The 27,105-nt window shown below is 40.9% G+C and overlaps 2 protein-coding genes across 8 annotated transcripts in view; both read right to left on the bottom strand.

The window, feature by feature from the left end:
• OIT3 (oncoprotein induced transcript 3) overlaps window positions 1–11,572 on the bottom strand; it is a 30,814-nt gene extending 19,242 nt beyond the window's left edge. Inside the window, exons 1-4 of one of the 4 annotated variants that reach the window (XM_030487718.1) lie at window positions 11,493–11,572; window positions 9,943–10,079; window positions 4,390–4,589; window positions 299–673 (exon numbers count right to left, since the gene is read on the bottom strand). In XM_030487718.1, the coding sequence (XP_030343578.1) occupies window positions 299–673; window positions 4,390–4,453 (439 nt within the window). In that variant the 5' untranslated portion in view covers window positions 4,454–4,589; window positions 9,943–10,079; window positions 11,493–11,572. Of the gene's footprint in view, window positions 1–298; window positions 674–4,389; window positions 5,975–9,942; window positions 10,080–11,492 lie in introns of those variants that run through there. The other 3 variants (XM_030487719.1, XM_030487721.1, XM_030487717.1) reach the window with 3 other exon arrangements.
• Window positions 10,261–27,105, bottom strand: part of MCU (mitochondrial calcium uniporter) — a 90,520-nt gene continuing 73,675 nt past the window's right edge. For 2 of the 4 annotated variants that reach the window (XM_030487734.1, XM_030487733.1), the window contains exons 2-8: window positions 24,975–25,044; window positions 20,773–20,943; window positions 19,744–19,848; window positions 16,453–16,613; window positions 15,776–15,979; window positions 13,432–13,548; window positions 10,261–12,123 (exon numbers count right to left, since the gene is read on the bottom strand). In XM_030487734.1, coding sequence (XP_030343594.1) covers window positions 11,992–12,123; window positions 13,432–13,548; window positions 15,776–15,979; window positions 16,453–16,613; window positions 19,744–19,848; window positions 20,773–20,943; window positions 24,975–25,044 — 960 coding nt within the window. In that variant the 3' untranslated portion in view covers window positions 10,261–11,991. Of the gene's footprint in view, window positions 12,128–13,431; window positions 13,549–15,775; window positions 15,980–16,452; window positions 16,614–19,743; window positions 19,849–20,772; window positions 20,944–24,974; window positions 25,045–27,105 lie in introns of all 4 variants that reach the window. The other 2 variants (XM_030487736.1, XM_030487735.1) reach the window with 1 other exon arrangement.

Genomic DNA, 27,105 nt, shown 5'->3' with positions numbered 1-27,105 from the left:
TGGCTTTGGTAGCATGCCAACACAAACCACAGGGTCCATGGAGAGCATTAAATCACTGCAGCCAGGTCAGCCATGGAAGATTTCCGCTAGCTGAGCAAAGGCTGGAATTCACAAAGGTGAAGCTGTCTGATTGATCTCATATAGACAGGCCACCATCTGCACTGCACCACCTGACACACTTTTGGGTGAGAAAGCCAGAAACCAGTCACCACCTCTCTCAGATATATGGATGCTCATTACCTCTCCTGTACCACGGGGACCAAGGGGTTTCAGAAAAGCGATCTCAGCAGTTACTTACGCCCACAGTATGCATGGAAACAAACACTAGGCCTGATTAAGTGATACACGTAGTAACCGCCCGGACACGCCTTGACGTCAATCGTGGTATTCCAAAGGCAGCAGTTCCCATTGAAGCTGGCACAAGCCTGGCGTGGGACGATGCCATCTGACTCTCGCGGGTGGCTGCCATTGAGCCAGATGGGAGCATGGGTGCCACAGTGGTTCTCTGGGATGCAGAAGGTAGGCATAGCATCGCCAGCCATGCCGGTGAAGCGATACCACTCCCCATCAATTTGACTGTCACATGTTGGCTGGCCATGGGAACCATTTATCTGATGATCTGTGTTCCTCCAGGGCTCATTCAGGCTGATATAAGCAGAGCAGGGGTCCAGGGCTGAGACATGCAGCAAGAGACAGAGAGAACATCTGGTAGATATCAAATCAAGTTGATGACTGATAATTGCAAGGAATTTCTTGCAATTTCTTTTTCTATTCCAGTCTTAACAGAATCATTGTGATAGATAAAGATCCCCAGGGACAAACAGTGATACCAGCTAACTAATTGCCTCATAGAAAATTCTGACAGCTCGGCTTAAATGTCTTAGAAGAAAAAGTAAATTAACAGAGCTCTTACAACATTATGCAACAGTCTGACTTGCTGTTTAGCTGCTGTAGATTATGATGGGAAAGAAGAAGAAGAAAAAAGGCAAATCTGAGGTCCAGGTAGTGATTTTGCCATAGGAAATACATCCTGGGAGCACTGGATCTAGCCTAGGACATCCACCTTTTCTTCAAGTACTAACTGAGCATCTGCAAGCCCCTCCTGAAGCCACTGGTAACTGTCCCACATGCCTCAGAGAAAAGGACCAGACTTCAAACAGATTATGCAACCTCTCTCAAAATCCATCCATACCTGGTGTCAGCCCTCACAGTTGAGTTACCATAACCACAAGGCAGAGATCACCATGCAAAGCATCAGTTAAAATTTGAACTGCAAGATATGCAATAGGAACGCTACATTTAAGGTATGCAGAATGAAAATATTTCAATTATTAGACCCCTATATAATTGTAAGCATCTCTAAGCATATTTTATCAGCTCCTACTCATTTCAGGGTACAATTTTAAACAGCTAGACATAAGAACTGCTCTCCCAGGTCACAATGAAGTTGTTCTACAGCTCAGCAAGTTGTCTCTAACCAAGAGCATCTGCTTAGAGAAGTGAGGTAGGAGAAAGACACCCTGCTCCATTTACCTAGGGTTTTGTTCTCCACTGTCTCTCCTATAGCTATGCACATATATGCTGAGGTGAGTAGAAAGAGCTGTAACTCAAAACCATGCACTCTAAAATTCTGCCCTGGGGCAAGAGAGAGAGGTGGCAGCTCCCGGTATTTAAAGATCCGCTTAGATACACCCTGGTTTCCTTCAGAAACTGTCCCCCGCTTCCCCCTCTGCCAAATACTAACCACCTCTATGATTCACAATATCTGTTGTGGATTTGTGTGATGTTGCAGCCTCTCTGCACCTGAAACAGCTTCCCCATATCTTTTTATTTATTATCTTAAAATCTAGAGAGCATGAAGGTATGAATCAGGAACTTCTGAGGAGCAAAGTATTCATGACTCTTTACACAGTCATGTGTTCCTCACAAGCCCACAAACCCTCCTGATCCCTACTGGAGATGAGATGTTTGTGAGTGAAGTGAGAGTTTGAGAAAGATAGAAACACATGGACCTCCTGATACATGCACGTCTGTTCATGCGGTGCTCAAGGAGTGTGTTCCTTGCAGAGGCCTTTCTGAACCTTCAGCAAACAATTAAAACATAAGAATACCACACGGTGGAAAAAAAAAAAAAACCCAAAGAATTGAAGTGTTCATTACATTTTCAGTCTTCTCCTAATTAACCCTGATTTGGCAGCTTCCTCAATAAAAGTCCAGAGGTGTCATTTTCACTTCCATTTAATAACTGATTAAGCACTACTTATCCCCGACTATTTCCTATTAAGCAAAATGAATGCTAATCCTGTCCTGAGTAAGGAAAATTGATTACCATTTCCTAGAATTAGGCTAATAAAGCCAATCATTCTGATTAAATGCATCTCGGACTGGAATACCCTCTACTTTCCACATCACATTTCTTTTTAAATTCTAAATTTGCTTTCTCTGTTTTGTTTAAACAGTAGGGTCATGCAAATGGGTGGGGAGGAGACATTATATTGTTTCCATTAGAATGCTCTAGAGGCAGACAAACCTTCTTGGTTCATTTTTTTTTGCTTCAGTGACTTTAAAGTGGGAACTGCAAGTGCTTCAGAGAATGCACTTCAAGTCATCCTTATTTAGCTGCATCTCCTGTAAGCATCTGTCCCACTGACATGCTATCTTGTACCTTCTCACAAATGTATTATCTCTTTTGTCAAACATCCTTATGCCTTTCTCAGCCATAAACACATTTTGTTTGGCCTTTCAATCCAGCATAAAAGGCAGAAGCAGTTGCCACAGTCATGTGAGTGCTGCAGAGCTGCAAGCTGGCACAGGGAGTGCAGATCTGGGTTACAAAGGGAATCTCCAGTGCCATAATTCACAAGAGAGAGAGAGAGAGAAGCAGATTCACTCCCACCACAAACAGCCCGTTTCTCCTGAGCAGCCTGAGAGCATTCCCATGCAGCAGAAAATCTCTGATGAGATTCACCACGTAATCCCTCATGAGTTCTCTTTCATCTGCCTCTCCTTGACTTCCCTTAGCCACAGACAGCAGGAGCTCTGTTGAATCCCATCCTCCAAAAGCTTGCTTGCCTTCCTGCGTCAGGAAAGAATAGGTCCTGCCTTTTCTTTGCACATAACTAATCAGAACTTCCTCTGGGCTTCCCTCAATGCAACTCCCTCGGTTTCCACAAGGTGATTTGGCATGGCCTTATGGTGAGCCATTGACTAAGATTAAAAGTTTTTTGTTTTGTTAGAAGCCAAATGAGGTGAAGTGAGAAATGCCCTGTCAGCTTCCCAGTTGGGCAGCACCAAAAATACACACACTCTCATTAGCCTTCATATAGTATAATTAACTTCATGAAATATCCTTTGTAGACAGACTCTAAAAACGCTCATTTAGGGAGATCACATTGTCTCCTAAACATTCAGAAGATAATTTTAAGACAAAATCCACTGAGATGAACAGAGGGAGCTGGAAGAAGGCATTTCAGGGGAATGGGGTAGCATACCCTCACATATCTCATTCCTCTGAAAGCTTCAGGCAGGAGTGAAGGGGAGGCAAACAAGCAGAAAAAGCAGACAGTGCTCTTTTGAACACTCAATCCTCATGGCCACTCTTGGACTGCCAGCGTTGCCCCAAGCCACCCTCCCTGCAGACACCAGGCAGTCTTTGGCAGCAGTTTACTGAAAACTAACTTGAGTTCTTAGGAAAAAAATCCACAGAAATATAGAAGCAATCAAGCTCTTCTCTCTTCTCCCCAAACAACATAAGCATGGGGGTTTTTGCACAAGATGTATAGTTGTCTCCAGCTCCCTGTTTTTCATTTTTCTTGGCTCAATTTTTTTCCTCCCCAACTCTTCTTGCATGGCCTGAGCAATTCAGCGTGACAAGCATTAGCTATGAAGTAAAGCTTTTCAATTTGTAATCTTGATGATATCATTAGTTTTCTAGCTGACATGCTAGCATATATATTGGATGACAAATCAATCTAGCAAGCATTTGTAAGTCCACAATTCTGCAGAGAGATTAATCCTGTGTGTATTGTGCAACTGGAGGTCTCTGCTCTGGCACAACTAAGCAATGAAATGAGCAGCACTGCATTATGACACTAAATTCAGTTAAGATTTGTCAAAGAAGCAGGTGATAAAGTAGCATAACATCTACTCAGAGTCTCTCCTCTGCAGGGAGAGGAAAATCCCACAGTGCTCTGGCAGTAGAGATTCTCTCAATATGGGAGGTTTCACGCTCTGTGACAGAAAGATCTTTCCAATTGGAAAGAATTTCACACCACCTTCAAAGAAAATTTGTCACGTCTTCCAGTCTTTCACCTAAGAATATCAAGGCTCAGAATGAATCTTAAAGATGACAAACAGAAATAAGTTTGAAGGCAATGCCTCTTTACTCACCCATTGAAGACACTGGCTGCAACTGGATGGTGAAGCAGATACAGATAAACAAGTACTGGAACATCCCACTCAGCCAAGGAACAGTTACCACTCAAGTAACACAGGCTTGAAAGCCCTTGCACACGCTGTGGCTCTTGCAGCCTTCCTCTCAGTGGAGCTTCTGATCCCACGCTTTCTGAAGAGCAAGTGTGATGGCTCTCCTAGAAGTTTATCAGAGGAAGAAGCTGAAGGGATGTGGGGTACAGCTCCAGCCTTGACCTTCACAGAGCAGCTCTGCCCCTTATTGACAACAAAGATGTACTTACTGATCAATCTTGTTTTTTTGGACTCAACCCGCTATTGTTTTCTGGCCTGACTGCCCCACAGTGACACCTCCATATATCTTATCCAGAGACGAATTCTAACCAGGGACACCCGGACATCCCGAAGGGATGGAAAAGAACAACAGATGGGTACTTATTGTTATCTCTTCTCCTTCCACAAGTCATACGACTTCATGGCTCCCCACAGGCAAAAAACACCAGCTAGAGTGCCTTAACTGCAGGAAATAGTGGCTGAAGGAAGAGAACTGATCCTTCCGAGTACAGATTGCAGATGAGTGGTTTGAGCAGAGCTACAATAGGAACATCAGTCAAAATGAAAGACTAGTGTCCCACAGGGAAATAAGCTGTTCCTACACTACACAAAGACCCTTTCCACTCCTGGTCACACAACTTGACCACTGCAGCAAGATTGTCAAACAAGGCAAATAAGGACATTTTTCTGCAGTAGTCTTACAATCTCTGTCTTTAAAAAAACCCTCAACAAACCAACAATCAAGAAACCCAACATTACTGAATTAACTTCCATACGAAACTGAGTAATTGAGAACCTCTGCCTTACCAGTTCAAACCAAACTACATTGAGCCACAGGTCATAACTACAAGCCCTAGCTACAGATGAGAGGTAGGACACCAAAATCTGTGCTAAAGCAAACCAAGCACTACAACTAGCAGTGAGAGATACCAAGGGCAACATGAATAAGCAGAGAGGGATCTTCCCTCTCATCCCACTAGTTATAGCTCTTACTATACAGATTCAAAGCTGTTTTTTACAGATTCAAAATTGTTTTTAACATATACATATATACACACATGTACAGGTCCCTCCCTGCTTATGACCAAGCCAGACAGTTCTCCAGGAAATCATCTGCACACAAAAAGCTCTCCATGAGCAAGAAGTACAGCTAAGCCTACAATAATTGCACAATCAAACAAGTGTAAGGCATTTCCCCATTCCTTCTGCAGCCTGCATTTCTGCAGCAGCCTGATGTAAGGAATAATGTCAAGGTTGATGTGATAGCTTCCCAATATCCCAATAGCGAAAAAATAGCTTTGTTATTTTCATATTGAGTTTGCATGAGACAAAGAATTAGGTATTTGCCTGCTTTGAAGAGATTATATGTTACTGAAAGTTCTCAATAGCCTCTCTTTGTCTGGGTGGTCCCCTGGCAGTGAAGGGCAATATGCTGCTCTGCTCCACCCCAACAGAGGAGGCTTTTTCAGTGGTGAATGACTAGGGAACAATAAAAAAAGCTTTATAAGCAACTGCCATTGCTCCCACCAAAAAAAAAAAAAAAAAAAAAAATTATATATAAATATATAGATAATTTTTTATATATATATATATATATTTAAAAGAAAGTCTTTGTGGCTATATTATGCTGACTGCTGCGCAGTACCAGAAGTGTTTTTTCAACAACAGGAAACAAATTCACTATGCAAAGCTAGCAGTCAGATAACCCTCAAAAGGTGATTATGTGAATTCCCAGAAGAGAAACTAAAATTGAATGGAGAATAATATAGCAAGCCACAGGAAGTTACACTTTGCCATTTTCATTGAGAGGTTTATTCATACTTAAGACCCTGGGCAAATAAAACTGACAAACTTCAATTGAATTTTCTATTTGTGTTAGAGGTGTGTATTTCTCTGAAACAATTCATTACCAGCTGCTTTTATTTTTGTAGGTGGTATATTAGCCTTGACACTTGTAATACTTTGACAGTTATATGTGACTGACAACTGACAATTAACATAGGGAAACGAACTGCGTCATAGCAGTTTTGAGCCTCAAAGGTATCACAAAAAAGGCCCAAGTTCTCTAAAATGGATAAAAGCAGGAGATGCCCCACCATTCCCAGAGATGACACTATCCCAAATCATTGTAACATCTAGTTCAAGTAAAGAGTTTAAAGCTAGAGAAGATTCAGTGTGCTGCCTCTAAACATTTTGAGGATCCACAGGAAAGACAAAGACCATCTCAGTCTTCTGGAAGAAGCACTGGAGGCAACTCTTCTATCAGCACTTTCTCTTTTCAAGTTATTTCCGGTGACATACACAGCTCTAGTTCCCTCACAAACAATAGTAGCCTGTAGTAGAGTTGGCCACTGCTAATCTGTGCCCCAGGGAGCTGGAGCAACTATTTCTAAGAGGGAAAGGTGGGGTGAAAAAACCCAACCAACTAAAACCCTCTCCTGAAACAGAACCTCTGAGAGGATAGAATTCCAATTGAATGCTCTGGGTGCTGTAGGGCCTGCACTCTCTTGGTAGATCTGGTATATCTACTGTTCCTGACCTCTGCTTTCCCACTCGAAAGATAAGGGAGCCTGACTACTGAACAAGCAAGGAGAATCAGGATTGGTTAGTATTTCCTAGAAGTAGTCACCAGTATGGGTTAAAAGGTACAAAAAGGGAAGGCAATATTAAAGTAGGGGGCTAGGATTTTATTTTAGCACTCCAGAGACAGGATCTTCTAAACCTGCTGCTGTCTAAAAAGCTGGATACTTCATGCAAGAAAGGATACTAATTTTGCAGGTGGCCATCACATTTCTTGCCCTTCCCGGAGATTTGGAGGGCTTTACCATCTTTACACAAGGAACTCATTCTCCAAAGCACTGGCTAGGCTGGAAAGTCTCATACAGTTTGTAATGGACTAATGAATAAAGATGCTTTATATCAGATGTTTGCTGAAGCAGGCCTAGTCTTTGTCAGAGCCACCTCCCAAGACACCCCAGTGTTTGCTGAAAGTGAGTGGTGTGAAGAACAGTTCTTAAAACAGGAGTAACTCCTGCAGCCTGTCTGGAAGGAGCAGGCGGAAAAGCTAATCAGCGCTTCCTGTCACTGAGAAAGGAGAACCCAACACACACAACAGGATCCCTTGTCTGCAATTGATTTTAGGATGTCTGTTCACAATAAGCCTTGACAGACTGCTGAGATGGATTGCATGTAAGTCAAGGACTTAGAGATAGGCCTTGTTGCTGTAAACAACTTCTCCCAGAACTTGGTGCCAATGGGAAGGGCTGTTGAGATCAGGGAGTGAACATGAATTTGGTGAAGTATGAGCAAACTCAACAGAAGAAGTAAAACACCGAGACCATGGTAAAATCAGACAAGTACAAAACTCCTAGTGAAGAGTAGCAGTTATTTTCTTTCCCTTAGTGGAGCCCTGTGATGCAGAACTTGGTGTTTTGAGAGTGTTTTTCCACAGGTCCTGCAGAACCCAGTGTATTATCCATGATCCTCAACTTCTAGATGAGGGAATTAGGGCATAGACGCATGCCCACAATTTTAGAACTAGTTAGGGCAGAAACAGGAGTAGGATCCACCTTCTTTCACAAGTTCAGAGCCACAATGACACAGCATAACACCAGCTTCTCCCATACTTCATCTTAGATACACCGCAAGTTTAATTTTCATTCCTGTATTTTACTTTTCACCCCTTTAATATCTGTATAGAACTGTTGTTTTGGGTTTGTTTTTTTTTGTTTAAGAAAATAATTGGAATCTCTTGGGATAGGTAGAAAAATACTTTAAAATCTTCTTCCTATGTGAAAAGAAAGTCATACAATGTGGCACAGGGGAAAGCAGCTTGCATTTACAACTCCGCACAAAAAGCCCCAGAAGAGATCAAAGAAATTGTTCCACTGGCTCAAAAAGACAGGGCAATTTGGCCAGCTTCACTTGACTGACATAGTGCCAAAGTCTGACAGAAATTCATGCAAACCCTCTTGGAGCCAACATGGAGATGTAAGAACTTGCAGCAAGGTGATCACCATCACTGCCTGCCAGGTAGGAAAGATTACAGGGGAAAAAGGATTTCTTGCTTGCTCTTCAGGAAAAAGGAGCCATGAACACTTCTCCTGGAGGGCTTGCAAGAAGAGCCTCACAGGCACGGCAAAAAGGGAACCTAATACGTTACTCCAGACAATTTTGAATTTAACATGTATTTATATGAACTCTGTCACAGAAAAAGGAAAAGGAGGTTAACCAAACCAATAACAAAATTGGGAGACAAAGCAGCATCTGAACACTGCAATGCACACTGCTCTTTATCCTTCACATGGTCTTAAGAACGCAGTATTACATTAAGATTCAGGCAGCACTGCCTGCTCTTAAAGTGCTGCCAGTGGGACAGAAGCGTACTACCTGACTGGCTCCTAGGCATGAAATAGCTACTGCAAAAGAGTTTATTGATGTGTTTACGTGTGTAGAACTGTGATACAACAGTGTGTATCAGGAGAGCAAACAAACATCACCTTTCCCTTCAATGTTTGCATTCAAGGGCAACAAAAGCAGAGAAGCACTGAGAATTTGAGGTTTTATGGTATGTCATCCATTCCTAGCAGAGACATGTGCCCTGGTGGTGCAGAGAAGAGTAAGACAGCAATCTTCCAAGGGTACAGACTGTCCTGGGTTCCACGACACAAACTAACAAGACCCACTGGACAGCCCATATTTCAGGGTACAATTGTAGACTCTACTCCTTCTCTCAAATAATCTCTAGAACAATATTAAAGCATGTGCAGGAACAATTTTGTCACAGCATTTTCTTTCCAAAATAGGGATTGTGGTGCTAGATGTCAAAGTCTTCACTTCTGGATGCCTAAACAGATGAGTTCTTATGCAACTGATCCAAGCAATTTGTCTAGGGAGGGCAGCAGCTCATCTGTACACAGCATCAGGCTAAGGACTGCTCGGAGGAAGAGAGTTTGTCAGCATTGCTGAACTAAATTTCAACAGTGATTAAAGGTAGGCCACAACCAGCAGCTTCCAATTGCTCCCCTCCAACTTTAAAAAGCAAAACCAGAGTTGGCTGTTTTAAAAACTGGCCAATCATGGATTTTATTTTTTGTTAAACAGTCAATGGACATGATAGAAACCTGGCACCAAACATATCATTCTACCATCCCGTAAAGTTCGGAGAAAGCACAGTCTGCTGATTCCCAAAGTTAACGAACAACCAATATGTCACCATGACAAATCCAACAACAGCCATTCAAGGGTCCAGAAAGAAAGTAACAGAAGCTTAAAACTTCAGCTTTCCTCTGAAACAGCACTTGAATGCAATAAGGACATACACTGACACCACTTGGTACTTTTTAGGTTGTTAGGCATTACATGCCCATACATATTCTCCTGCAACCTGCCAAACATCTCCAGATTTTGTCAGCCTCCACATGGAGCTACTATACAGGCCAAACAAAGGCAGTTCTTTGTTGGACCAAGTATGTCTACCTCACCACCTCAACTGTTCCTGAGATCCCTGTGTTATGCAGCTAGGCATGGCAGCAAGATCTCCATCCGAGCTTCTTCATGAAAGCTATTATCTGCATCACCACGGCCTCAGTCATGTAAGGTCAAGAAGAAACAACCTAAACAAAAAGAAATGGAGAAAACTCAGGAGGCAGCTGCCACACACAATATTCTCAGCTGGGGAAAATAACATTATTCAAGAGCACTGATTCAAAAATTGAATAGTTATTTATTGTTCCAGAAGTACATTGCTCTTTTATACATATTTCATAAATGATACAGGATTTTACACATGTTCAGGTTTTGTTTGTGTTTTGTTGGGGTTTTTTTGTGTTTGTTTTTTTTTTTTTTTTTTTTTTAAAGAAGAACTTTTCTCCATGCTCCCTCCCTCATCCCAAACACACACCAAGGATTCAGCTACAGGATTGTGTTCATTTTTTTCCCTTTAAAACTCATCACACAAACAGAATAAAACAGATAAAAAAAATAATCACACAATGTAAATTGAAAGACAGAGGAAAAGGGGAAGGGAAAAAAAATAGAAACATGCACCCATTCGGTCCAACATGCCATTGAGAAGAGGCAGCAATCCCAGCTGTGTTTCCGCATCTGCAAGGCACCTGGCGACTAGTTAATACCTATTTGTTTTCTTCTTTCCTATTTTTTTTTTTTTTAAATATTGTTCTCCAAAAAACCAGAAGCCTCTTTCCATGACACAGTGAGGAGTAGTAGTGAAACATGAGAAAAGCAGCCAGCCATTTTGTATATAATGCTCAGTGCCCTTCTCCCACCTTCATCCTGTCTCCACAGGCTGCTAAAACAGACTGACCTGCTTTGAATGGAGAGATGTTTTACCTACTTAGAAATCAGCCAGCCTTGGCTAGAAGAGAGGGCAATTGGTTGACTTTCCTTCCTCTATTTCTTTTAGCTAAGAACAAGAGATGTCATTAGCCACTCCTAAGAAATTCTGACCTGTGAACACAAGGTTCATTTAAAGCTACTTAATTAGGGGAAAGTGCTAGAGAACTGAAGTCAGTCTGTGTCTTGCACTGTAAGAGCCCCAGGCTTTCAAAAAGACTCTGGGTAGGGAAAATGCTTTGACCATACACGAGACCTTATATCTCATTACACAAACAGTCAAATATCAAGTTTAATTATTCCGTGTTCAAAAACTGTCCATTTAAAAGCAGGAGTCATGATTCTGCAACAGTTTCATAATCTTTTAAGCCTTCATAATTTCATAGACCAGGTGGCTATCGGATCTGGGGTAAGAAGAGGGGACTCTCCCTCCCTTTAAGACTGAATATAGAAAAACCTCTCATGCAATGCTGCCACTGATTTCTAGGAGCTCAAGGGCACTGGGACACAAAGTTTATATAGTTATTATGGAATAATCAAAAATATCAATTATCAAATAGTCCAGAAGAAAACTCATTCCTTCTCTCACTTGGCTACAACCAATCTGTGCTACAAATAAGCAGAGGAGGAAGTCAGTGGAGCACATGGGGTAGGCTGGGAAAGGGAAAGCTCACGGTTTTCCAGTAGAAAGCAGTCTTGTAGTAACTTTATAAAAGAGACCAGGTCTGATCAGAAGTGTGCGTGTTAATGGCGGTGGAGCGCAAGTTCTGATCACCAGCCATAGCTCCAGGTGGCTTGGGTTCTTTTTTTTTCCTCCTTATTTTGTTTTGAGAGAGAGAAAGAGATCTGAATCAGGTAAAGGAAAATTTAAAAAGCTAAGCAGGCTGCTGGTGTCTTATCAAGTGGCAGACCCTGCAAAGCTGGAAGAAGACACCCCTACACCCCAGCATTAGATTCTTTTCATGAACCCCCCCCAATCCTGTATTTGTACACAATTGCCATTCACACAGTTTTTAAATGTGACTATTTGCCAAGCCCTTTTCAGAACTAGCATTCCACCATGTCCCATCTTCAGATTTAAGAGATTCCCCCCGTACAAGTCCTTTGTCTTGATTAAAGGTAAAAACCCTCCACCCCCACACCACCTCCCAGCTTCCACCTGCAATACTTTAATTAAAAAGGCGAGCTATGAACAGGTTTTTGTTGCCGGGGTTCAGAGCTTCTTTGCTGATCAGTCCTTTTCATCAATTTGCTGGATGGGCAGGTGAACCTGCAGTGGGTCTCGAAGCCTCTTAAGGTCCAATTCTGCCTAAAAGTAAGAGACACGTTATAAAGAACAAGCTCCCAATACACCTTCACCAATACAGTTTCCCTTTACAGAATGGAAAGCTTTTCTGTATTTCCTTGTTTTTCTTGCCCAGAAGGGAAGCATTCAAGAAATAAAACAAAGTCACAGGCTCATATTTAGGAAAACTGTTCTCAGCACTTAAAAGACATTTACTTTGTGCTTCTTTAAACTTGTTTTTATGCAGCCACTTAAAAGGAATATGGTAGGGAATATTTGATCCCCCATAAGCTCACCGGAACTTTTTTTTAAAATAAAAATTATTTTTAAATAGAAATTTTAAATAAAATTTTGAATTTTTTAAATAAAATATTTTTTAAATAAAATTTTTTAAAATAAAAATTAAATTAAGAACACCAAACCCAAACCAACCCACTAAAAAACCCAGCCCAACTAGATTAAGAGGAATAGTTGATTCTACAAGAAAAGCTCTGCAAAAATGTAGCCACCCAAGGGTATCCATATTCAACATAGCATGAGAAATAAGAAAACTCAGCAGTCTTCCTGGGTTTTCTCATTAAACCTAGAGAGCCTTGCCCTGACCTCCCTCTACTCCTCGCACAGCTCCTTCTCCAAAGCAGGGGGAGAATACATCTTGCCCTGGATATCCTACCCTGTCATTTCCAGAGCATGGGAACGTTGTGGGGCAGTGAAAAAGAATGTGCTAGCTCTGGTTTTTCTACTCATGTAATCCTTCTGCAGGAAGACTCTCAGAAACATGAGGAAAGATCTCTGCTTGACTCCTTTGTTGAACAGACCCCACATTGTGGACAGTTTGCCAAGAGTGTCTGTCTCCAGATTATGAGAAATCTGTCCCCATTGTCTCTAACAATACAGCAAAATTTTTTAAACACTATTTTCCAGGACTGCAACCAGTGCACTGAAGTGCTCCATGTCAGGAAGACATGAACTGAATGGATGCAAGTCTTCATTCCTCACCAAATCCATCTGGTGTGTAGGAGCTGAGAAGAAAGGAAACCTTGAATTAGGCTCCTCTGAGGCATGAAATGCCTGAAGCAACTCAAGATCTGCCAGCAATTTCTAAAAGGCCCTTACAGATAGAGACAACTGTTTCATGTTCATTTACACATCCAGCAGGTCTATTCCTGGCCATAATCAAAGCCAATTCAGTAGTTGCACTGGGGCTGTAACAAGAAGATGGGCTGAAAACTTAAGATATGTCCATTCTTGTTTGAGGTACACCTGTTAACAGCAGTTAAGAACTAGCAAACAGTAATTTGTCTTATTTCTGGAAAAATTCTTGTTACCTGAGCAATTGCATCCTTGAGTTGATTGTATTTCTCTAAATCAAATCGTGTCTTTTTGGCTCCTTTATGGAAAAATAATAAATACTGTCTGTCTCTGGCTTCTGGATAAACATATTCCTAAAAAGAAGAAAGGAGAGAACATACGAATAAAGCCACAACAGGAGGCAACACAGGATGCCATTACTACGGTATCTATCAGGGGTGTTTTGGGAGGATGACTGGTTTCTGTCAGTCAAGGCACAAGACCAGAGAGCATTGTCTAAGCTCACCCAGTGTGGTGGGGGTGACCCCAGCAAGCAACTGAGCCCTCACCCAGTCACTCGCTTCTCCACAACCAGGTGGGGGAAGAGAATTGAAAGGGCAACAAACAAGAACAACTTAAAAGTCAACATAAAGACAGTTCACTTCTTACAAAGAAAAAAAAAAACCACAAACCCCAAACAAACAAAAAAGCCAAACCAAAAGAAACGAATAACCCCACACAGATGACAGTGATATAAACGCAGCAGACCAATGCCCAGCCAGTTTCCAAGCAACAGCTACTTTGGAGAAATCCATCCATCCCCACCCCCCAACCCCTTCCCTAGTTTATTGCTGAGCATGACATTATAGGGCATGGGATCTCTTCTTGGTCAGCTGTCCCAGCTGTATCTCCTTGCAATGCCTCACCCACCCCCAGCCTATTCCTGGGGGTGAAGTGGTGGTGGGGAGGGGCAGGTCAGGTTGGAACAAGAAACAGAAGGTTTTGATGCTGTGTAAGCACAGTTCAGCAACGGCAAAACCACTGGTGTGTTACCAAGACTGTTTTGGTCACAAATCCAAAACACAGCACCATACCAGCTGTTATGAAGAACACTAACTCCATCCCAGTCAGACCCAGTACAGTCAGGCATTTGCTTCTCTACTAGTATATTACATGCCAGCAGTGAGTTACCATCACCTTCCTGCTATCCTGAAGGTGCGAATCCTTCCATGAAGAGAGAACAAAAACTAACACATTTGAGGGTTCCAATACTGACAAGTTCGTAGGGAGAAAGGGAAAAAAAAAAAAAAAGCTATAAATACCAGAAGAAAGCCTTTGTAAGATGGCCCTTTCTTTTTCTTAAGGTCATAAACATGCAATAGCTAATTAAAGCAACAATAGTTGCTCATGAGTTCATCTCTCAACCAAGCTATGCAAGTGAGAACACGAACCCAAAACCTCAGCTTTTGACAGGGATACTCTGCTGCAGAAAGTCACAGCTTTTTAAAGTGTGCAGATAACTTGGAGCAGCAGAGCTGTTCACACCAAATCCCACATAAGCCCTACAAAGCACAGATCTGCTGCTGAAGTTAACTGTCGCTTTGCACTGGGACATTACACAGCCTCTGTATTGGGCATACATTCAATGATCAGGGGTGTCAGGTGGACAAAAGCTGCATTTAGAGTCATGCCAAACACAAACTACTGAGATCTTAAGGTCTGGCAGAAGATGTACTAATTGATTACAGATGACAATCAAATCTGGGTTCAAACATGGCAGAAGTTCCAACTGAACTTTGACAGACTATTGCAGCAGCCCTTACAAAGGCACATGTGTTCTCAGCCCCTGAAACAATGCAGCTGACAGAACCCTGCAGCATTTGTTCTGATGGTCTTGTGACAGTAGAGACTCTTTGAGCACTCCATCCCTTATTATTCAGAAGGGGTTATGAAGTTTAAATGTTGAGTGATGAGACAAACCAGGTACTAGAAAATCCACAGAGTCTGTCACAACTACAAGGATGCAGAGAAGGATCCTTCACCTGGTTAAGAAGCCAGATGCATGAAATACCTACACAAAAGCATTTCCACAAGATCCCTGAACTTTTGTCTCTTTAAAAGGGCCAGGAACTCATGTTAAAAAGGTGGACTTCTTTGAAACTCAAAAGGTACCTCATACACACATAGTTCATTTGGGCTGATAAATCACAGCACTTAATTTGGACTGGAAGCTTCCAGTCCAAGCTTCGCTTGACTGGAAGACTCCAGTGCAAGTCAACATGTGAGGCTGCATGCCGGTGCATGCAGAAACCATTGTGTGTCAGAAGATGAACCTGTATAGCTAAAGCAGTCAACCAGCAAACATCCATAAGAACTTACGGCAAGACAGCCAGAAATCAGCAATGACCACCACCAGAAAAGCACACAATCATACACCACCATCCTGGACAGCACAAATTAAATCAGGCTGCATCTAGGTTCGAACAGGATAAGGAAGGGGCAAAGCTACTTTTAACAAGCACAATTTTGCCATTTTTCTAGGGAGCAGAGCTCAAACAAAGTCTTCTACTGAAGTGTCAATGTCAGCACAGCAAGTCCTACCTGGCGAGTCATTACGAAATAAGCATACATTGCCATGGCACTACCATAAGTGATGAAATAGGTGACTGGTTCCATAATGTCCCAAGAATACTCCCACCAGGTGAGGCGTGCCAGAATCCCAAACTGAGTGGCCATGTAGGCCAGGCCTCCCCACAACACCAAGGTTGTCCTCTTCTCTGCTTTCCTGCTGAGCTCCATCTTTACCTGCAGAAGACAGAAGCACACACCTTGCATTTTCAAAAATAATTCTGAAATATCATTAAGAGATAATGTAAAAACAGCACCTTATATATTAGGTGGTTTGAAACATATGATTTCAATCTAGATTACGCAGAAAAATCTATACTTTTCCATCAGTATCTTGCCATCATGCATATTTTACTCTGAACATGCTCTGGATGCCTCACAAAGGTGTTTATTTCTCTATGTTCAGAGATGTTCTGTTGCATTAGCACTGGTCTTTATGTAACACCAAGTTCATTTCCAATCATATAAATCAAGGGAAAAAGATACTTTCACAGAAACCAGAAACAGACATGGCTTGGTATACACTTGGTGCATCCTCTGCTTCAGCGATCTTGGAACTATTTGAAGCATACCAGGGACCTAATTAAAATCTTAAAATAAATTAAGGTTGCATTCGGAGGATAAGTAAAATACAATGAGAAACTTCTCACTTTTTCTAATGGTGCTATTTGCTCCTTCAATTCCTCTAGTCTCCCTATGAGCTCTTTCTCTTTGTTCAGCTGATGTTCCTCAATGCACAAGGCGGTATACAACTGCTGAACCAATGTCTTGACATCATTCAGCGTCGTTGCATTTTCATGGCTTAAGAGCTCTAGGGAAAAAAAAGAGACTGCTTTATATGCGGAACTACTCACAGAACTTCTCACAATACTCTTGAGAAACTGCTGTTAGTCTGCACAGGAAATATACGAAGCTATCTTTTCAACAAAGAAGCCTTTGGAAGACCCCCAGCACTCTAGGACATGCCATTTCTTCAGAAGAAAAATAGGCTTTATTATTGGATCATCCTAAAATTTGATAAGAACAAGGACAAGAGATACTATTAAGCTTCCCAGATATTATTGGCTATTTCTGATCTCATATTTATATACAAGACTTAAAGACAAATGAACAACTAAACTAGTATGATCCATCACACCAGCTGTCAAGAAACAGCCAGAACTCAGACTACAGACCATCAGCAACCACAGTTACTGATGAGGGCAACCCAACATCTTGGGTTAGTGGTCCAGAACATGCAGCCTTATGATAATTATGTTGTGTACCAATGCCAGGAACTGTTTCCCAACACTCTGTGGGCACCCCCTTCCTGTGCTGCCTACAGGGCAATGAAATTCTCCCTCACCATATATAAATAGTAACACTAACAGGGCCACTAACTGAAACTGCTTTTATCCCTCCATTTCAATGCAAAAAGGATTCCTAAAGGAAATAAATTTGTAAGAGAGTTGTGACTAGTGGTATTTATTATGCACTCCATATGGGAAAAAAAAAAATACTTTCAGATTAAAGCAAGGGTACTTACATTAGTCAGATAAATAAAAATAATTTTTGTAGCCTCTTTGGGCTTGTACCTTAAGTTACGTTCTCAAAGTATGATTTTACCGAGACACAAAAAGCTATGGAAAGCTTAACACTAGCAGCTCAAGGGAAAGCAGCAACTCTGTTGTCTGTGCCAAGGTGCACAAAGCACACCATATCCCTCTCCCACCTAAAGCGCTCCTGTTCCCCTATGAAGAAAACCCCCACGTTTCTACTGAAGTGACCATCAAAAAGTATTTAGTATGTAACATTAGTGTTCTGGATTTCCATTTCAAAATACACAGGGTGATTTTATAAAAATGGAAAAGCAATAGCTGAAAAGTTTAATAGAACTAATCTCAGGGCCTATTTATGGGTGCATTCATTTTAGTACAAACCAAGTATAGAAATCTTGGCAAATGAATCGGAGGTGGCAATTTCATGTAACCTAGGTGATCCCATAGCTCACCTACCAGCACACAATGGGTATATCATGCAAGCAAGCTAACTGAAAACCATACCAACTCACTGACACAGATTTTGCTCTCTCAAACAGCAGGTAAGTGGGATGTACGAATTGCCTTACCTCAGGACACCAATTTCTCTAGTGCAGAAATAGACACCATGTTTGCATTCTCATTTACTTGTATTAAAAATTACAGACTAGACCAGTAAGGCTTGATATCAACCCCCACTTTCAGGGGCTAACAGTTAGAAGAGGTACCTTGTTAATATCCTCACTCCACTTCTCTGGCTTATAAAGCCTTCTAAGTGTGTGAAAACAGCACGCTGAGGACAGAGCAGTGAGGTGACAGCAGAGGGTAACTTGTTTGTGTGTGTGATGTCTAGTGATTTAAATATCCAGTCTTAACAGAGTTTTCTGTTCTGTTCAGAGGCTTTTAAGAAGTCTGGGAAAAAACCTCTCTCTAGTGGAAGCCAGTGTAACCCAAAGATAAGGGAGAAATGGCATTTCACCCAATGCTGCACTCCCAATTCCAGGCTCTCCCACATACTGCACATAAAAGGCTGCACACAGCTTCCCAAATCAAAATTTCTTTTTACTTGGTGTTTTTATATTGTGAACAATAAAACACTAGAATATATTTTTATTATTTTTCTTACAAAAAGGTCCTTGGAAGTTACTACATCTGCAGAGGAAGACAGCATATATCAGCAGATCTTTCTAGAGGTCAGCCACTTGGGGTAGTCTCAGACCCAAAAGATACCATCAGTCTTTTGATTTTTGATATATTACCTGGCTTTAACATGTTGCCTTATTCAGGCTTGTCAAGATGACACAGCTTTTGGCTTTGAGGTATTTTGTTTGTTATCCACTGCTTTAAGAGAGGAAAGCCCAAACACTAAGGAAAAACACCAGATAAATAGAGGAAGGTATTTCCACCATCTCACCTCAACTGGACATGCAAGTCAAGTTATAAATCCTCCCTAATTTTGTTTGCTGTCTACAGGGCTAAACAGGGTTTTAACAAAAAATACTGCTTGCAAACTTCACATTATTGCCTGCAACAACAACAGAACAATAAGGTAGACAAAGATCCGCCACTATCTGTGAGCCAAGCAACAAGATGAACAACATTTCCAAAACTGGTCGTTTTGTTTAAGTCAAAAAAATACTTGCCTCAGAGGCAAGTACAGATGTGCAAGAACCTGGTGCTTTATGAAGCCTATAAAGTTGCCTATGGGAAAGAATAGACAGCAGATGAAAACACCAAGTTCTTGCCTTTGACAGTAACTCTGTAGCATCTCAAAAGCTTCTTGCCAGTTTTTACATCTTGAAAATTACACAAGTGTCTAAAGCCCATTTTTTTTTTAAAGGATTTTCTTATTGATTCAAAATAGGTTGGTTTCCCTTCCTATTTGATTCTTAGTAATGTAACCTTGTAAGAGCATAGTCTCATTCCTTTCACTGTTTCTAAGTTAATAAGGTTTCAAGGTTTATTGGCAATATTCAAAGTACCACACTTAAAAGGAAACAAGGGTTAACTGTCAGATGAGGGAACAATTTATTCTTCCAAATCACACAACGTAAGTTTCAATCTAATTCCCATTTTGTATTATACTCCTTCAGAATGAGTTAAATTAAATTACTTTTCAGTAAGTAGAGAACATGCAGAAAAATCTAGAAAAATTTAGAAATGAAAAGAAATTACATTTCTTCATTTATTCCTCTTATGGGTACTGGTTTTGAACAGAATGAATATTTACTTTTCATTACTGACTATTCCGATTACTTGTATATCACTAAGTTAGACTCCAAGGGCAGGATTAGAAACTGCAAAGTTTCCCGTTAGAAATAACACTTCACGCTCTTGAACAAGTTAATAAAGCATGCTGCAGTTAAACAGGGAACTGAATACTGAAATTTATGTCTGAAGTTCACCAGAACCAGGGTGGTTTACCTCTCTTTGGTGGTCTAACATGATATGTGACATCATTAATGATCAGTTTGAAATCATCCAGCAGAAGTAAATCTATGCCTGTGGAGGAGGCGACACGTGTGCCATCTGTAAAGCAAACACAGATGACTCATTAAGCAGTAGAAACAAAGTACCTGAACAAGCTGTGGCCAAGCTGTAATGCCATCCCAAATCCAGCTGTTGGACTTCTTCATTTTCCCCACAAGCAATACTCTTTTCAAGACAGGTATATATACTGGGAGACCTTACATGGCAAATACTAACCGAGCTATGCATGCAGCTGCTTTTCTATATATATGATATTTGGGGTCATCTTACAAAACGCAGTTCCCTTCATCCTGCACACTTTGAGTATTCTATTATGTTTTGTGATATAACCCATTTAAGTGACCTTCATCTCTCCCCACTGGCATTAGAAACTATTTCAGTCTCTGGTATTGACAGCCTTGATGTCACCAACCTTGAAAATGCCCCCCTCCGAGGCCAAGACTTTGAAGGAAGTACTTGCTTTGATGACACTTTCATAAGACATCTTAATGTTTCTGGGTTTTAGTGGCTAGCAGATTTGGAGCAATCGAGCAAAACAGTGAAGGCAGACATTAAGTGAAACATGACTGAGTCTTCACTGCTAAGCAAGATACCATTTTCCTTTGTACCACCTTTTACACCATTATTCCTTACAGAGCAATTAGAACCTCTACATCAGTTACACAGCTTGCATATTTCCTACTAAATAGTAGCAAACTCACCAAAAACACCTCCATTAGGACTGATGTCTATAAGCTAAGCATTAGGAACGTTTTTCTCCTCCACTCTATGGACTTCCTTGGCAGACGTGACTACACAGGGATAAGCTAACAATATTCTTACTCCAGGGATGGCATTTCTACCTTCTACTTTCTCAGGAACATCGAAGAACTCACACCATAATAAACTTCTACTTAAAAAGCAAAAGGCTGGATGAAAATAGCAGGCAAGCAAGTAAATCGATTAGTTTGTAAACAACAGTACCTGCTGAGTAGATTGCAACCCGATCAATTCCTCGGTCCTCTGCTTGCAGCTGTTGTAAGAATACACCAACAGAGTCTGAGATAGGTTTAAGTGTGAACTGGCAACGTTCACGCCGGGACGGAAGATTCACAGAAATCACAGGTAACCCATTTTGGTAAACCACCGTCACTTCTACAGAGAAGACAAAAAAATAAAAGTTTATCACTAAAAATTAACAGGACTTCTTGTAATAGTTACGTATTTGTCCCACAGAGAAAGAGGCAAACATCGTTACAAGCTGAACATAAAACAGACTAAATTTATCAGTTATCTTTTATCAAGAGATGTGTCCATCAACATAAAACTGAGGGATGTCAGAGGCTTTCATTCCCATTAACGTGGCAATATTTGTCAAACTTTCTGTGCTTTGTGGAAAAGTAGAAGATACTTGCTTTAAGCACAACCATGTTTATATTAAAGGCAACATGATATCTAAAAGCCATAACACAGCAGCATACTATGTTTTGATTAGTTTTTGACAATCAAAGTATTTTGGACTATGGAAGACAAAACATTGTGCAATTTATCAGGAACACAAAAGGCAGACTGTGTATATTAGGAAACATCAAGGAAGGACCTACTTCAAACCTTTTTATTCGTGTTTAGTTTTGGTTTCCTCCCCTTTGTCCTGAGATGACAAATATTTAAGAGAGCAGTCAGAAATATGAGGTTGTAAGAACAGCACTCTGAGTTTAAGCTTCAAGGTCATTTCATCTAAAATTCATGGGATCAATACATTCTGTACTTCAGAAGACAGACATTGCTTCCTAGGTGTAGATAAAACAGCATTTTCCATTTCTTTAGTGCTGTCAGGAGCTTTTTCAAGAGCATTCTTCAGGATTTCAGTGCACCTTTCTAAAATTTATGGTAGTGACCTGTATGAACTATAAGCTAGGTATTATTTTACTACCAGAAAAGCAGCCCACTCTGTGTGCTCCAGGATATCTATACATAGAAAAGTTTGTGTTCCCTAAGCTCTCTACTGAGTCACAATCAAGATTTTTCCCAAATGCAGTAGTTGCTAAGATATAGCAGCACACCTAAAAATAATTTACTTTGGATTGTTATGTATTTTTCTTATATAAAAATGCAAGGTCTTTTTTATCGTACAGACCATTTGCCATATCTCAAGGATTGTGCACCTGGCTTGCTATTCCCACCTGTGGTAGCTTTGGCCAACTGCATGACCACACAGTCTACTCATCTAACTCATGTATTTAAATGCCAAGTAAATTTAAGCAGCTCACAACAAAATTAGTTGGTCAAAGAAGGCAACACAAGTAGAAATAGAAGCAAATAATGTAATTTTAACTACCAAAGGGAACTATTTTTCAGTATGCCATTGTTCAGAAAGTTGTGCCACCAATGGCCTTTATACCTCCCCATTCAGTGATTTGCTGCCAGATGATGAACTTGTTTACCAGGGGATCATTTGTGTATTAGGACAAGTCTTGGGGAGACATGCCTTTCTGACAAGAGAGGCTCATGTGTGTTGAGGAATGATGCACCAAGTACACTTTTACAAAGCCAGAAGAGTTCACTCAAACTTTTCAATTTACCTTGGAGAATTGAATCAAGCCTACAAAGGCTTTTTCCCCCTCTTCCAGGGGATTGCTATCCAGTGCTGACAAAGACGTCTTCATGTCATTGTTAAAGACTAGGTGGAAGTGACCAAGTATGGACATCTCAAATGACTGAAATAACCTGAGAGGCCCCAGTATTTGTGAGCCTATAAATGCCTATTCTCAAGACGCAGACACTTGACAGGATTTTAGTAGCTTTAGTGTTTCAAAGTTTAAAACTCAGAGGCAACAATCAGATATTTACTAAAATAGTCAAGCAAACTGCCAATTTATTTGGACAGTTGGAAACAGTTTCAAGCTGCTTATCAGCAGCTGTTATGACACCAGCTATCGGATTTTTGAATTTTTTCACTCAAGTATTTGAACAAAAGACTTAAGAAATAGACTAGCATTAGCAACATTTGTGATAGCAATCTCAGAAGGAATGATCAGCATGTTTAGAAGCTTAAAGTAACCACTTACTGAAGTATTGAATTAATTGGTTCTGCAAAGAGCATATACATTAACTTATGTACTGCTTACTTTACTACAGGACACAAAATACATTCTTTATTTAGAAAGCTACCTCGATCATACAGACAGTGAGCCAATTTATTGTAGAGCAGAAGAGATAATGTTTGCATTATCTCTTCTGTTGGGGATACACACTTTTTGGTGTATCCCCAACAAGCACAGCTCCAGGACTGCCAGCTTTGGAGCAAGGGCCTATGAGCACCAGCCCTGCCACATTCCAACCCTCCACAGACCAGACGGAGACCACAGTGATAAATGCAATAGGTCAAACTGCACCAAGAACCACCAGCATTAGTAGCACACACAAAACCCTTCTTTAGGATTTGCAGCTTTGGTGAAATGTTAAAGACCAAATTATTTCTCTTCGGAAGACAAGCTCAGTAAGTCTGGAATTACAGCTGATTCATGTTTTCCTTATAAAAAGCTTGTAAAAGTAATTTTTTAGCCTAATTCACCAGTAGGGAAAGTCCATAATTCCAGTTTGATCCTCTCATCACCTCCCGTACAAGTAATGTCTGGTCAGATTTTTCCTGCATTAGAGAGGAAAGAGCTCAGAGGCAAAGAAAAAAAATCCAAAGGACATGTCAATAACACAAATTAACAGCCAGCAACAGCAAGCTCCAGTAAAAGTTATTAACAAGACACTGTGATATGGCTGTCTGCCTTGCTCTCATCTCCTCTGATAGCCCTGTGGATTGCCTGCATGAGGGCAACTACAGGTTACTAAGTGGACAAAGCGTTTTGGCATTTTTCTAATTATAGAGCTAACATTTTAGCTAATCTTCACGGATCACATTTTAAGCTAGTATTTAAATGCACAGGAGAAGAAAAAGTAAGTAATTAATATACAAGTGTTTTTCACTTACATTTACAGACCCATACAACCTAGCCAGGATACTGCTAAATAAGACCATGGAGGATTTAAAAAGCTTTACACACTATATTATGAGATTCCTTTGAGGTACGAATTTCATCCAAGCACCACAAAGGTTTGACTCAACCATACGTGCACCAGTAACAAGTCATTAGTATTTTTTAAAGATTTCTGTTCTTACACAACTTAAGCAATATACTAGGCCAAAACAAAGTACAGTAAAAAACCTTTGTAGTCAAAGAAGTTAGTGTTGAACATTTACTAATGGTAAAGGGGAAGTCATTGGAAGAAATAACAAGACAAGTATTCAAGCACAATGTGAAGAGAGGTAAAATCAAATCGGGCAACTAGCTACACAAATTATCCTCTCGACCCTATATGCGTCCTCTACACTTCTACCTATTTAATCCTTCAGGAGTTTATTTTGAGTTCTCCACAGCAGTCACGTACTCTGTGTTTGCACACACTATGCTGGCAGGGTAAGCAGTTGTGCTGAGACCCTTTAATTTATTAGCTTTCAGACTTTATTAACAAGCCTTAATGGGGACAGGATTCACTAACTGATTGTGTCAGTCAGCATAAGTGCTCTAGCCTTTGTGCACAGCATGCAGATGTTAAGCAGTCAGTGATCTCAAAGCTGCTTGTTTCCTCTTTGCATTCAAGTATACTGAGATATTTAAAGTTCCACTAGTGCATTCTTTTGCTATACGTTATGACAACCTTTATCGAAAAAGTTTAATGTCTGAGCTGTCCCAGAATTTAAATAAAGGAACAAAATTACCACGGCTTCACAACTTACTGCAGCAAACAGTGCTTCCAGCTGTTTGGGCAAGTAGCTGGTATGAACTGCACTTTCATTACATAAATGAAGTTAACAGGGCAGACAGTAACCTGAAAGGTAGGCATCACGCAGACCTCATGACCACATCGGGAAAACATCTAGCGAAATATATTTGGACAGCTACATGCAATTACATCTTTCTTCATAAAACCTATCCAGATTCGTCAGAAGAGTTATTGGAAACGTTGACAATTTCTTTGATTCTTCTTGACTTTGTTCTCTGTCACTTCCTTAGTTCAAAACTGGATTACCTCCAAGCCAAAAAAGCCTCAAACAGAAAAGAGGTCAGGGAATACCATTTACGTTCGTGAAGTCTAAAGCGAGCAAAGAGTTCCTCCGTGTCAATACTCACCATCAGAGGGCACTACCGTACTGCAATAGACCACTCTCACACTCTGCCAAGGAGAAAGCCTCTGATGCTCCTAGGAAACACATGCACAGCAAAAAGGACAAATGTTCAGTGCCGCTCGTCTGGCGGAATCACACCCCAGTGCCACCTCCTGTCCCCCCTCCCGCCATCACCTGCCCCAGTGCCTGCGCTGGGCATTTCCTCCCATCCGCCGCAGGGGTAAACATAAACCAGGAGCGCCTATCAAGAACAGCCTCTTCTCTCGCCATCTGTCACCCGGTAGGGTTTCCCCCTTCAGCCAAGTTCACCTCCACACACCTCACTCTCAACGCACACAGTTTTGAGTGAGAATCTTTAACGGAACAGCTGTGATTCCCCCCCACCCTTAATGTAAAAACGCATTTTAAAAGCCACATTGAGTTAATCAGTTTAAGAAATTAGTTTATATTACTATGCAGATATGGAAAGTAGAAGGCATAAAAGCATCAGTTTTTTAAAGGTTAAAAAAAAAAAAAAAAAGAAGTATTAGCATAACAGTGGGGGAGGGTTAGGGATGTTAGTTGTGGATTCTCCTAGGTTCGGTCTTTTAGGCTGTTTTCAATGCTGACGTGTATTTTTTTGTCCTTACAGAGAGAAGCCAAACTTGACAAGCTACAAGTAGTAAATATGCCTGTTCATAGAAGAACAAATTGTTCAAGATGAAAACAAAAAATTGTGATACTGAGCTACACTGCAATCCTCCCCCAACAGCGAAGTTACAATTCTAGCACAAGAGAGACCAATTTTAAACAAAAGGAAGGCGCAACACCAGCTGTCATCTGTCTATGGCGGTATGTATTTCAGTGACTATCGCTCAGGTTTTTCAACAGTTGTGGTCCAATATGGGCATTCCTATGGTCTAAAATACAGCTGCTAAACCTGCATTTCTATAGAGGTATCTCACAGGTAGGACTTGTTTTCTAAGTAAATTTCTAACAGAAGTTTGCAAACAAAAGCCAGGCTGTTGATTATTTCCCTGCCAAATTGTCCAGACCCCCACATTTTGTGAGGTTGCTTTCAATAATCTACTTAAAATAGATTTATCTGCTACTTCACTTTTCTTCTGAAGTCTGCTATACAAATCAAGGAGAGTTTCAACTACAGTAGTGTCTTGAAAGCACAACCTATGGCCCAGGTGGTCAGTGCGCTGACAGCTCTAGAAATTCACCCTCACTTATGCTGTATTTACACTCCATTTTACACTGTCTTGACAATGAAAATCAGTCAAGTAATTTTCAGTTTTCCTCCTTGCAATTGCATTTTCAGCTTCCCACAGTCAAGTCAAATAGGCAGCTTACAGGAAAAGAGAACAGGGCATTAAACAGCTGTAACTGAAATTAAGTGCGAAGTTGCATGTTTTGGCAAAAGTAATGTTTAAAAAAACCCCAAACCCTATGCGTTGGGAACCAAAGGGCAAATTTGCCTTTTCACATGTGAAAAATAGCAAGTCTTCTGGACCGACAAACACCCATGTGCTACTACTGAGCAACCAGGAACACCTCCACACACCTGAAGAAAACCAGGTTTAAAACTAAAAAGCACCCAAGCAAAACACGTCTCACATCCTAGACAGATCAAGCTCTGCTGTCTTAGCATCGCTAATAGAGTGTGAAAAAAGTCAGAAGCTTCAATGATCAGAAGCCATACCACACGTAAGCCAATGTTCAGAACAAATTTTACCTAAACAGGGGAAGCCTCTATAGGAAGTTTGGGGTGGGGGGAGAAAGGACTAGTTTTTCCTATTTGAAACCAGCAACTTCAATTTTTATCCTTCTAAAAATAGTATCAGGCCAAATACAATTGCAAGTGGGCAGAATTTGTACAGCAATACACAAAAGCTCCTGTCAGAGCGTGCTACCACAAAGCAGTTTATATACTTATTTCACCCAGTCCCATGGCAGAGCTGGCACTTTCAGATATGTGTTTTCACTGCTTTACTCTTCCCTTTCACATGGCATTAATCATTTATTTCTGAAATACTGCACATCAAGAGCCTGCCTTTCCACCAGATTTCCACAGCAGCCCAAAAATTCAGTGGCAGTTTCCAGAAAATCCTAAAACCCAACTTAACCCAGCATTATCCCATTGCAGAAGA

The sequence above is a fragment of the Strigops habroptila genome, chromosome 5, assembly GCF_004027225.2.
Source record: "Strigops habroptila isolate Jane chromosome 5, bStrHab1.2.pri, whole genome shotgun sequence".
NCBI classification, from domain to species: Eukaryota; Metazoa; Chordata; class Aves; order Psittaciformes; family Psittacidae; genus Strigops; species Strigops habroptila.
The sequence above is the reverse complement of the archived record's forward strand: the minus strand, read 5'-3'. Positions and strand labels throughout refer to the sequence as shown.